At 42.0% G+C, this 13057-nt stretch overlaps 1 protein-coding gene across 1 annotated transcript in view; it reads right to left on the bottom strand.

Annotated features, from left to right (window-relative positions):
- IQGAP3 (IQ motif containing GTPase activating protein 3) overlaps positions 1-13057 on the bottom strand; it is a 297924-nt gene that overhangs the window by 50823 nt on the left and 234044 nt on the right. Inside the window, exon 36 of the mRNA XM_053705201.1 lies at positions 4411-4512. Within this exon, the coding sequence (XP_053561176.1) occupies positions 4411-4512 (102 nt within the window). The remainder of the gene's footprint in view (positions 1-4410; positions 4513-13057) is intronic.

The following is a 13057-nucleotide window of genomic DNA, read 5'->3' as shown; positions in this document are numbered from 1 at the left end:
ACGTATGACGCCGGAAATGACGAAGTTGCGTCATAAACGTATTTTTTCGCGCCAAGAATGACGCAATAAAGTTTAGCATTTGACGCACCCGCTGGCCTAATACCCGCAATAGCAAGAAGTAGTCAATTGAAAAAAAGACTAAACCCCAGGTAAGAAATACATTTCTTAAAATGTTTATATTCCCCAAATATGAAACTGACAGTCTGCAGAAGGAAATACATGAACCTGACTCATGGCAAATATAAGTACAATACATATATTTAGAACTTTACATAAATGCATAAAGTGCCAAACCATAGCTGAGGTGTCTTAAGTAATAAAAAACATACAAACCAAAAGACACCCATCCACATATAGCAGATAGCCAAACCAGTACTAAAACAGTTTTTAGTAGAGGTAATGGTAAATTGAGAGTATATCGTCGATCTGAAAAGGGAGGTAGGAGATGAATCTCTACGACCGATAACAGAGAACCTATGAAATAGACCCCCGTTAGGGAAATCATCGTATTCAAATAAGTGATACTCCCTTCACGTCCCTCTGACATTCGCTGTACTCTGAGAGGAATCGGGCTTCAACAATGCTGAGAAGCGCATATCAACGTAGAAATCTTAGCACCAACTTACTTCACCACCTCCATAGGAGGCAAAGTTTGTAAAACTGAATTGTGGGTGTGGTGAGGGGTGTATTTATAGGCATTTTGAGGTTCGGGAAACTTTGCCCCTCCTGGTAGGATTGTATATCCCATATGTCACTAGCTCATGGACTCTTGCCAATTACATGGAAGAAATAAAAGCATTGTAAAAAACAAGCCCTAATATATGTAATACATTTACATATAACTTGACCCCAAGCACAAAGGTAACTTTCTTGGGAATCATAATATCATTCAGATAAGGCGCCACTGCAATACCCCGTAACCGAAGCACCGCCAACAGCGATCCCAGAGCCTTTGTGAAAACTCAGGGTTATGGCAAGACCGAAAGGAAGAGCCACGAACAGGAAGCGTTTGTCCAGAAAGGCAAACCATAGAACTTGAGACGATTCTCGTGAAAGGCACATGAAGGTACGCGTCCTTTAAATCCACTGTTGTCATAAATTAACCCTCTTAGAACAAGGGAAGAATGGAACAAATAGTTTCCATCTTGAAGGATGGTATACTAAGAAGGTTGATTAGACTCTTGAGAACTAAAAGTGGTCTGAAGGTCCCCTCCTCTTTGGGAACCACAAAACCAATTGAGACAAAAAAAACAGACCCTGTACCCGGAGGGAACTGGAACAATCACTCCCAGGACTGAGAGGTCTTCTACGCAGTGTAAGAAAGCCTCTCCTTATATCTGTTCTGCAGATAAACTCGAAAACAGAAACCTGCCTCTGGGAGGAAAACTCTTTGAACTCTGATTTGTGTCCCTGAACATGTTGAACCCAAGCCTGAGCGAAGACGAAAATTCTTTAAATTCCAAAGGATATTACCTTCATCAAGCCAGATCCCAACAAGGTCTTCCCCTTGTAAGGAATTGCTAAAAGCTGAAACTTAGAGCATACATCCGTAGAACAAGGTTCTAACCATAAGACTCTGTGAGCTGGAACAGAGAAACCTGAACCCCATGCTCCCAGTTTAATCACTTGAAGGGAATAATTTGAAATAAAAGGATCAGCCAGAAAGCTTTTATCCTATCCTGGATCCTTATCCAGGAGAGTCTCTGACACAGTATCATCAGACAACTCATCAGACCTATATGCCGTCGTACAAGTGACGGTAGCAAAGTACACAGCTGATTGCCATTGTAAGCCCTGGTGTACATCCTTTTTCTAATGCTTGTCCATAAGACCTTTGAACCCAACTATCCCCTAAGGGTATCGTAGTTCTTGTAGCTAAGCTGGAAACTACTCCTTCCACTCTAGTGAATGTTTGCCTAGCCTCCTTAGCTAAAGCGGCTATGGAAAAACATGCGGTTCCATTTCATCTTATCCTTTTTTTGGCTAATCACCCGTAAGGGTCTCAACGTGCTGCTCATTTTATCAACCTCAGAAGGATGAAAGACTGAGTGGACCTCGCTGGGAATCGAACCTGCAACCCTTGGGTCGCTACAGAGCTCAGCCACAGTGCACTTAACAAGCTGAGCCATCTGGCCTGCCCTAATAACTTACTGGACGCGCTAGGAAAAGTAACACCGGAAATGTCGGTGTCGCCCAGGATAGCTAAAACCTCCTAAAAGTAACAAATGGAGGTGATCAAGCTAAAAAAACAGAAAACAACCTCAGGATCAAATAAAGATATTATTCCATCTGTGTCTGAGAATTCTCTTTCAGATAATCCCAAAGTATCTTCCTCTTACCGTTAACAGGGAAGAAACAGATGAGATAGCAACTACTGAATCAATCACCCTAACTGATTGAAATTAATTCCTCTAGTAATGTTTTCTACCTCGTGGAAAAAGCCTATAATGTATGAAATGCAAAGTAATTCCAAACGGAGTGTTAGAGGAAGCGCAGGACACAGCATGTGGGCCATAATATTTTGTGGGACACTATAGGAGAAATTTGTGGCATAAATTGACCATAGTCAACAGACTCCAAACAGCAAAAAAACCTGAGTAGGAGAAGGTTCAGTTTTTTTTTTGTAAAAATTGACACAAACGTTACTGTCTCTTTAAATTAAAGAGTAACTTATTTATTGTGTGTTCTTATTCCATCCTAAAACGCAAAGGATGGATTAAACAAATAGACAGTGAAATTCTTCTAATAAAGATTAACAGATAAAAACGTTACTGTCTCTTTAAATTTTAAACAGTAACTTTTTATCCTTGCGTGCAGAGAAGTGCTTAGACTAGCATGCAAACGTAGAAAAGCACCGACTGAAACCTAAATTAAAACTATCAGAGGAGCCCTCCTAATACTCATACCCCTTTAGAACGTCATGTAAGAAGGACATGCCTTACATTTTGAACCGATCCGGAGCACAGTGTAGCACTAACCGGACCCACCTTAGTGTAAACAGTGAGGATTGAGTTAGAAAGGAAGAATAACTTTTCTCCCAGAAACTGCTCTAACTTCCTCTAAAACGGAAGAGCAAGGGCAGGCTAAGTTGGTTCCACACAAAACTCCGCCCTTCGTGGGCATGATATCTTAGAGACTGTAGTGTAGCATAGTTAAAGATAGAAAATTGCGCCACTGAAAAACGGCGCCAAACTGAACCCCGCCCTTCATGGGCGTAACAATACATACTCTCCAGGTCACCATCATTATAGAGCTAGACTACCGGGAGAAGTAACTGAAAACGTCTTAGAACCTGGGGGCAAATTGTAATACCAATAAAGGTATAAAACACGCAATACATACATCTTAGACAGGTGATTGAGCCAGCTAAGTAATCTAAACATAACATCGTAAGTGGAGCAGCCCCCTCTGTTATAGGGCATATCCGTCTAGTACCCAGCTTGGATTAAGTGCCCCCAGAAGCCACTCTCCTCAGCCCCAGTGCCTGCCATTAACATGCTGCCAGATAATCCTCCTTAATCTATATACAGGAGATATTTGTCCCAGTCAAGTGCTATACTTCCTCTGTCCTGAATACTCTGTGTGCTTCAGACCCAGAATAAAAAAAAGTTAGCACTTACCTTTGTATTCTGCCCGACAGCAGGGCAGCTCAGCCGGTTTAGGAGGTCCTCTACCTCCCATAGCCCTGTGGAAAATGATAAAGCCTGAGTAAAGCGTGCTTAGGCCATCAGGAGAAGGGCAGCATAAATGTATAGGAGGCGCAGTGAGAATTATGTCCCACCAGTTCCTATTGCTTTAAAGCCACCAAAAGCTCTACTGTAGAGACTGATATGGACTACGGCTACACCTTAGAACAAAGCAGCACTCTCTGGCACTACTTTAAAAATAATAAACTCTTGATTGAAGAATCTTTTCTAACACCTCACTTTACCTCTTCCTATCACTAACGTAGGAAAAGAGAATGACTGGAGTGGGAGGGAAGGGAGGAGCTATATATAGCAGCTCTGCTGTTGTGCTCTTTGCCTCCTCCTTCTGACCAGGAGGTGAATATCCCACAAGTAAGGATGAAATCCGTGGACTCATCGCGTCTTTAAAAAGAAATACGTATATGCATTTGTGATTGGCTGATGGCTGTCACATGATACAGGGGGAGTGGAAATAGACATAACTCTACTACTCATTTGAAGTTCAGACTAAGAGCTATTGCATTGTCTTTTTAGCATGCATTTGTTTATGCAAATCTACTGTATTTACTGATTCTTTAAGACCAATGAAAATGTATTAAAGTTTATATAAAGCAATATTTAGCAAATTGTTAGTCTAAGCTATAATTTACTGATTTCAGTTGGGTCTTGCGACGCAATGGTGAAGAAGCACTTATCAAGAAGAGAATGACGTATGAATACTCACTGGGTGAATGGCAGATCTTCAATTTCCAACAGAACACCTTTCTCAAAAAGTCTTGCGGCTGTGTAATTCAGGGAAGCTTGCTTTTTATTCTTGCCAGTTGCCCTACAGAGGAGGGAAATAAAAAAATAAGAGCACCACATACACTGTATTACTACTGCCGCCACATTAGTTACAAGTTCACTGCTAATCTTGTATGGCAATATATATACAGGTAGCCCTCAGTTTACGCCGGGGTTAGGTTCTAGAAGGAATGGTTGTAAATCGAAACCGTTGTAAATTGAAACCCAGTTTATAATGTAAGTCAATGGTAAGTGAGGGAGATAGGTTCCAGGCCCCTCTCAAAATTGTCATAAGTAACACCTAATACATTATTTTAAAAGCTTTGAAATGAAGACTTTAAATGCTATACAGCATTATAAACCTAATAAAATAATCACACAACACAGACTTCACTTGCATTTTTCTGCAAACAGTTCTTTCTATGCATTCCAATCTGGACTGATTTATAGACAGGAAGATCTTGTTCCTTTGAAATCTGCTTGATAGCTCAGGTCTGGTTAAACTGATATATATATATATATACTATAGTGTTCGGGAACGTAATATTAAAATGATACATATACAAGCACAATAGTTCATTTTAGACATAAAGCTCTCACTTTTGATACACTTTATCCAAGAAGTTATTCAGGAAGCAGTCTTAAGATTAAATGACAGATTCTCTGTGCTTTAAACTATTTTAACAATTACTGTTATTCATTTCTATTTCTTCAAGTAGATAAGAGTTTTTAAAACCAGCAGCTAAAGTCTGAAATGTATCCGAGTTCTCCACAGAAAATGTCAGCTGGGAGGCAGCAGTGTAATACTTTGTACCAGCGCTACGGAATTTTGTGGCGCTATACAAATAAATGATAATATACAATTTTATGTTATTTATGGATGTTACTTAAAGTGATAGTAAACTCTCCCCTTTTTAAAAAGAGATCCGGAATGTTAGTAATATTTTAGATGTAGTTTAATTCATCAGTTGTAATTTGGATGCATCATTACTAAAGCTAAATTCAAACCGTTAGCTACAGAAAATTTGACTTTAGAAGTGGGCGGCCTGAGCACGGAGTATTTTAATTTCATATCTATATTAAAAAACGAAATTTATGCTTACCTGATAAATGTATTTATTTATTGACACGGTGAGTCAATGGATCAGCAATTACTGTTGGGAATATCACTCCTGGCCAGCAGGAGGAGGCAAAGAGCACCACAGCAAAGCTGTTAAGTATCACTTCCCTTCCCACAACCCCCAGTCATTCGAAGGAAAAGGAGAGAAAGGAAATACCACAAGGTGCAGAGATGCCCGAGGTATATATAAAAAACTGTCTGAAAACAGGGAGGGCCATGGACTCACTGTGTCTAGAAAGAAAGAAATTTATCAGGTAAGCATTGATTTTGTTTTCTTTCTTAAGACACGGTGAGTCCACGGATCAGCAATTACTGTTGGGAATCAATACCCAAGCTAGAGACACAGATGATAAGGGAGGGACAAGACAGGTAACCTAAACAGAAGGCACCACTGCTTGCAGAACCTTTTCGCCCAAAAGAAGCCTCAGCCGAGGCAAAAGTATCAAATTTATAGAATTTAGAAAAAGTGTGCAAAGACGACCACGTCACAGCCTTACAAATCTGTTCTAAAGAGGCCTCATTCTTGAAGGCCCAAGAAGAAGAAACAGGCCTAGTGGAATGAGCTGTAATTCTCTCAGGAGGCTGCTGTCCAGCAGTCTTGTATGCCAAACGAATAATACTTCTCAACCAGAGAGAAAGAGAAGTGGCAGTAGCTTTCTGACCTCTACGTTTTCCAGAAAAGCAAACAAACGCAGAAGACTGACGAAAGTCCTTTGTAGCCTGCAGATAGAATTTAAGAGCGCGCACAACGTCTAAGTTGTGCAACAACCGTTCTTTATGAGAAGAAGGATTAGGACAGAGAGAAGGAACAACAATTTCTGATTAATATTTCTGTCCTAAACAACCTTAGGAAGAAAACCAAACTTGGTACGGAGAGCTGCCTTATCTGCGTGAAATATGAGAGGAGGAGAATCACACTGCAAAGCTGAGAGTTCAGAAACCCTCCGAGCAGAAGAAAAAGCAGTAAGAAACAAAACCTTCCAAGATAATAACTTAATATCTATAGAATGCATAGGCTTAAACTGAGCCTGTTGTAAAACTCCAAGGTGGAGCAACAGATTTAAACACAGGCCTGATTCTGACCAGGGCCTGACAAAAGGATTGAACATCCGGCACGTCCGCCAGATGCTTGTGCAGCAAAATAGATAGAGCAGAAATCTGACCCTTGAGGGTACTGACAGATAACCCCTTCTCCAGGCCCTCCTGGAGAAAAGATAAGATCCTTGGGATCCTGACCTTACTCCAAGAATATCCTTTAGACTCACATCAATAAAGATATTTATGCCATACCTTATGGTAAATCTTCCAAGTGACAGGCTTATGAGCCTGAATCAAGGTCTCAATGACTGATTCGGAAAATCCACGCTTAGCTAAAATCAAGCGTTCAATCTCCAAGCTGTCGGCTTCAGAGAAACGAGATTTGGATGAAGGAAAGGCCCCTGAAGCAAAAGGTCCTTCCTCAGCGGTAGTCTCCACAGAGGTAGAGACGACATCTCTACTAGATCTCCATACCAGATCCTGCGAGACCACGCAGGAGCTATTAGAATCACTGATGCTCTCTTCTGCTTAATCTGAGCGATGACTCGTGGAAGGAGAGCAAACGGCGGAAAGAGATAAGCCAACCTGAAGTTCCAAGGAACTGCTAGAGCATCTATCAGAAAGGCTTGAGGATCTCTTGACCTCGAAACATACTTTGGGAGCTTGGTGTTCTGACGAGACGCCATCAGATCCAAATCTGGTAACCACCATTTGGTTGTTAACCTGGAGAACACTTCTGGATGGAGTTCCCAATACCCGGGATGGAAAGTCTGTCTGCTCAGAAAGTCCACTTCCCAATTGTCCACTCCTGGAATGTGGATAGCAGATAGACAACAATTGTGAGCCTCCACCCACTGGATAATCCGAGCCACCTCCTTCATGGCTAAGGAACACCGAGTTCCCCCTTGGTGGTTGATGTAGGCGACTGAGGTTATGTGTTCCGTCTGGAATCTGATAGACCGAGCTAGGGCCAGCTGAGGCCAAGCCATCAAGGCATTTAAGATTGCTCTCAACTCTAGAATGTTTATGGGGAGAGCAGATTCCCCAAGACCAAAGTCCCTGTGCCTTCAACAAGTCCCAGAGTGCTCCACAACCCAAAAGGCTGGCATCCGTGGTCACGATTACCCAAGAGGGTATCTGAAAACACGTCCCCAGGGAGTGACAGCCACCACGGTAGCGAGTCCCTTGTTGATTGATCCAGAACTATTATCCGAGATAGATCTGTATAATCCCTGTTCCACTGTGCGAGCATGCATAGCTGCAGAGGTCTCAAATGGAACCGAGCAAATTCAACTATGTCCATGGAAGCCACCATCAACCCGATTACCTCCATGCATTGGGCCACTGATGGTCGTGCCTCCAACTGTAGGGACAGGCAAGCGGAAATTTTTTTGGCTCTTCTGACCTTCGTCAGAAATATTTTCATTGATAGAGAATCTATAATGGTTCATAAGAAGATCACTCTTGTAGACGGAACAAGGGAACTTTTTCTCCAAATTGACCTTTTAACCGTGGGAACGAAGAAACGCCAACAAGATCTTTGTATGAGATTCTGCTAGTTGCAAAGATGGCGCCTGAAACGGAATGTCGTCCAGATAAGGTGCTACTGCAATTCCCTGGGACCGAATTACTGCCAATAGAGCTCCCAGAACCTTTGAGAAAATTCTGGGAGCTGTGGCGAGGCCAAATGGAAGCGCTACGAATTTAAAAGTGTTTGTCTAGGTAGGCAAATCTCAGATATTTGTGATGGTCCCTGTGAATGGGCATGTGCAGGTACGCATCCTTCAGGTCTATGGTCATCAAGAATTGACCCTCTTGAATCAGGCAGAATGGAGCGGATAGTCTCCATCCTGAAGGACAGCACTCTGAGGAATCTGTTTAGTAACTTTAAATCTAAAATGGGCCTGAAAGTTCCCTCTTTTTTGGGAACCACAAACAGGTTTGAGTAAAATCCGAGACCCTGTTTCTGACTTGGAACAGGAATTATCACTCCCAAGAGGGAAAGGTCCTGAACACATTTCAAGAAAGCCTCTCTTTATCTGGTCTACATATAATATTGAGAGGCGGAACCTGCCCCTGGGAGGAAAAGTCTTGAACTCTAACTTGTACCCCTGGAAAACTATGTTCCCTGCTCAAGGGTCTGGGACATCTCGTTCCCAAGCTTGCGCGGACCGAGAGAGTCTGCCTCCACTTGATCTAATCCCGGATCGGGGGCAAACCCTTCATGCAGACTTGGATTCAGCTGCAGGTTTCTTGGATTGCTTCCCCTTGTTCCAAGACTGACCTGGATTGTTCCCATTTGGTAGAAGCAGGGGAAGACTTAGCTCTGAAGTTACGAAAGGCACGAAAATTAGCCTGACATCCTTTCATTTTGTTCTTCTTGTCTTGAGGCAGAAAGGATCCTTTGCCACCCGTGATATCGGAAATAATTTCCGCCAATGCCGGCCAGAAAAAGGTCTTTCCCTTGTAAGGAATTGCCAAAAGCTTAGATTTAGAAGAAACATCAGCAGACCAAGATTTAAGCCAATAGCGCTGTACGCGCTAAGATAGCAAAGAAAGATATTTTGGCCCCCAACTTAATGACCTGCAAAGAAGCATTAGTGATAAAGGAATTAGCTAACTTTAGAACATTTTATCCTATCCTGAATCTCCTCCAAAGGAGTTTCAGCTTGCAGGGATTCAGACAAGGCGTCAAACCAATAGGCTGCCGCACTGGTTACTGTAGCAATGCACACCGCCAGTTGCCATTGTAACCCCTGATGAGTATACATTTTCTTTAAAAAGGCCTCCAGGGACTTCCGGTGGGCGGCGACCCAAGATGGCCACAAGCTTATGCAGCTCTGCATATTATCTTAAACTTTTTGTTTAAAAGTGGCCAAATGTCAAGCCATCCTAATCTCCCTTAGCAGTTCGGGTGTTTGGGAACCCTAATCGGATCAGGATTAACATCCCCCGGCCACCGAGAGGTCAGAGAACTGTATGAAGACAGGAGAGTGTGGAAACTGGAGCAGAGTACAGAGTGTTATTCTGTGCAATCCAGAATACAACATGGTTGGCTCTACCTCAGAAGACAACCAATACCTGGAATTGGTACTTTCTTTAAAGAATCTGTTGCTACCAGCATTCATTAAGCTGGAAGAGGCCACACAACATTTGCTGCTTGAGACTCAGGCCCCCGAGTCTAAGTATGTTTCGACAAAATGGTGCCGATTAGAAGCTGTCTCTTCCGATAATAACAGTGACTCTGCGCAGGACTGATCCCCCAGAGACGCAGAGAAATAATGGAACACATACCCTGCTTGGAGGAAGCTAGTGACCCTTTGACAGATTTGACTAGACAGGCTGTGGATGTCCGTGAACCAGACACCTCTTGCTATCATGCTCTGAAGACGGCTAGGCAGGCAGTACCCTTTGATGTTTTCAAGATGGCGGCTGTGGCTGGAGTGGAGTTGGGCTGTGCTATGGTTGAGAATCTGCCTACAAGATTTCCTATTCACTCCGCTGCAGACCCACCCGCCACTTCATCAAAGACAATGGACAGACCTTTCATTATACCTAGGATCCCCCTGACCGGAAAGCAACATGGCGGTTGTCTTCCCCCGCGCACAAGCTCCACACCAGATTTGGATTGCCGATCGTGGCTCTCGGACAGAGACGGCATCGGCTAGGATGGGAGGGCTGTAAGTTAACTGATTTCTGCTGTGCTATGGTTAACGCGCTGCAGAAACTTAATGTACTTCTCTGGGCTGGACAAATGGATGTGAAGCCCCACAGCAGGCTAACCCTTACGTGGATTTTAAAGGGACACTGAACCCAAATTTTTTATTTCGTGATTTAGATAGAGCATGCAATTTTAAGCAACTTTCTAATTTACTCCTATTATTCATTTTTCTTCATTCTCTTGGTATCTTTATTTGAAACGCAAGAATGTAAGTTTAGATGCCGGCCCATTTTTGGTGAATAACCTGGGTTATTCTCGCTGATTGGTGGATAAATTCATCCACCAATAAAAAAAGTGCTGCCCAAAGTCCTGAACCAAAAAAGAAGCTTAGATGCCTTCTTTTCCAAATAAAGATAGCAAGTGAATAAAGAAAAATGAATAATAGGAGTAAATTAGAAAGTTGCTTAAAATTGCATGCTCTATCTGAATCACGAAAGAAAAAATATGTGTTCAGTGTCCCTTTAAGTTGACAGCGTGTATATGGCTATGCTGGACAGATTGTGATTTTTATATAGGTGTCTAAGGTTGTGTTTAAATCAAGACATAAGTTATTGATGGCGCTCAGCTGCAATTAATGTTCTGAGATACTTAACCTGCACCAAGTTTGGGTCGCTCTCGATGCAGCTTTTATGCCACTTCCTCTTATTTGCATCTTCTATGCTTCGAAGTGTACGACCCAGGCTGCCTTACAAATTGTACACTTGTTAAGAGATGTGTTTTTGATTTAATGGTTCCCTATTACTACTCTCTGTACACCCTAGCTAATCCTCCCTTGGCAATGTTCTACTTACATAATACAATGGTATCCAGAATGTCTGATTATAAGGGCTGTAAATGATAAGCTAATGTTTAATATATTGGTCAGATTAAGATTCAATTCAAATGTTACCCTAACTATTTATCCATGCCCTGAACCTTTAGTGACGCTGTTCTCTCCTCATTATCAACTAACTGTGTGCTTGGTTCCTAAACTGCTTATACATACTGAAATGTATAGTACTTACATATGCTACAAGAATGTTGAACACGCAAAGTATTTATTCTATGGTTCCTGTCTGTATAGGGATACAACCTCACCCAGGCATATTAAAAGTTTGTATTATTCCCCCCCTTGAAACTTACACAATTTGTGTTAGAGGACTGCGGATTAGGATCTTAATAGCTCAGCCATACCTATATCCTCTAATACAAACATAGTCTAAATTAGCCCCCCCTCTGCATAACTGCCAATAGTATCTACGAGAACCACATGTTGAGCATGTTAGGGTTGTTAGTTTTATTTTGTTTTACTGTGTTTGTTTGTCTGTTATAAAATTGAGACACAAGGGTTCTTTCCCCCTGGTCTAGGAATCACTTATTATAATTAGTTCCATGGCTTCATATGTAGACAGAATTTCTCTTTGTGGATGCAGACTTAATTTCAGAAGAAATCTTATGTACCACTATGTCATCAATTTTTTTTTTTACTATCTTGCCCCGGTGATCTGCGAATCACAACATTGTATTATAGATCTCTATGGGGGAACTAACTGTATAACTATATGCTGTATGTATTCTATGTCTCTCAATAAAAAAGAATTAAAAAAAAAAAAAAGGCCTCCAGTTTTTTTATTCATAGGATCCTTGAAAGAGCAACTATACTCAATCGAAATAGAAGTTTTTTGGCCAAAGTGGAAATCACCCCTTCCACCTTTGGAAGGGTCTGCCACGACTCCTTTATGGAGTCGGCCACCGGGAACATCTTTCTAAAGAGGGGAGGGGGAAAAAGGAATTCCTGGTATCTCCCATTCCTGGGTAATAATCTCTGTTGCACGGTCTGGTACTGGAAATACCTCCCCAGGAGAGGGAACATCAAAGTATCTATTTAGTTTACTAGACTTTTTAGGGTTGACAACGATAGGCGCATCAGAGTTGTCCAAAGTAGCTAAAGCCTCCTTTAACAAAACACGGAGGTGCTCAAGCTTGCATCTGAAGGAAACCACTTCAGTATCAGGAGGAATTACACTATCCGAATCTGAGATTTCACCTTTAGAGGCTACCGAAGTATCTTCCTCTTCCAACCTATGGGAAAAAGGCATCTGGTTAGCCTGAACCGGATCTGTTACCCTACTTTCTGATTCTCTACTTTTCCTCTTCCGTTTCCCCTGCAGTAAGGGAATGGCAACTAGCACCTCAGATACCGCTGAGGATACCTGGTCAGAAATTTCTGCCTTCAAAAACACTCCGTCAAGAGTTTGTGAGGAACCGCAGGGCACTGCCTGAGGCGGTAAAGTAACTTGGGGCACTTGAGGAGGAGACTGTGGCATTGCCTGAACAGTATCCACCTGAGAGAATGGTGGCTCATAAACAAATAGTCTGTCTTTATTCATCAATGCAAGAACTACAAAAAGGCAAAGGAGGTTCAACATGGGCATTCAAAACAATTTTGCACTCTATATCAAGCAAGTCCATCTTGCATCAATAAGATTAGAAACTAAAAAAAAAAAAAAAAAAATTTTGTACTGTCCCTTTAACTGGTAACGTTAGATTAAAAAACAGGGCATCGATTAAAAAACAGGGCATCGGTTACAAATACCATAGTGGTTACAAAAACCGCACTGAAGGCAGAGAGATTGACTGGGGATTGTGGGAAGGGAAGTGATACTTAACAGCTTTGCTGTGGTGCTCTTTGCCTCCTCCTGCTGGCCAGGAGTGATATTCCCAACAGTA

The sequence above is a fragment of the Bombina bombina genome, chromosome 1 (assembly GCF_027579735.1).
Source record: "Bombina bombina isolate aBomBom1 chromosome 1, aBomBom1.pri, whole genome shotgun sequence".
Classification (NCBI taxonomy): domain Eukaryota; kingdom Metazoa; phylum Chordata; class Amphibia; order Anura; family Bombinatoridae; genus Bombina; species Bombina bombina.
Note: the sequence above shows the minus strand (reverse complement) of the source record. Positions and strands in the feature narration are given on the sequence as shown.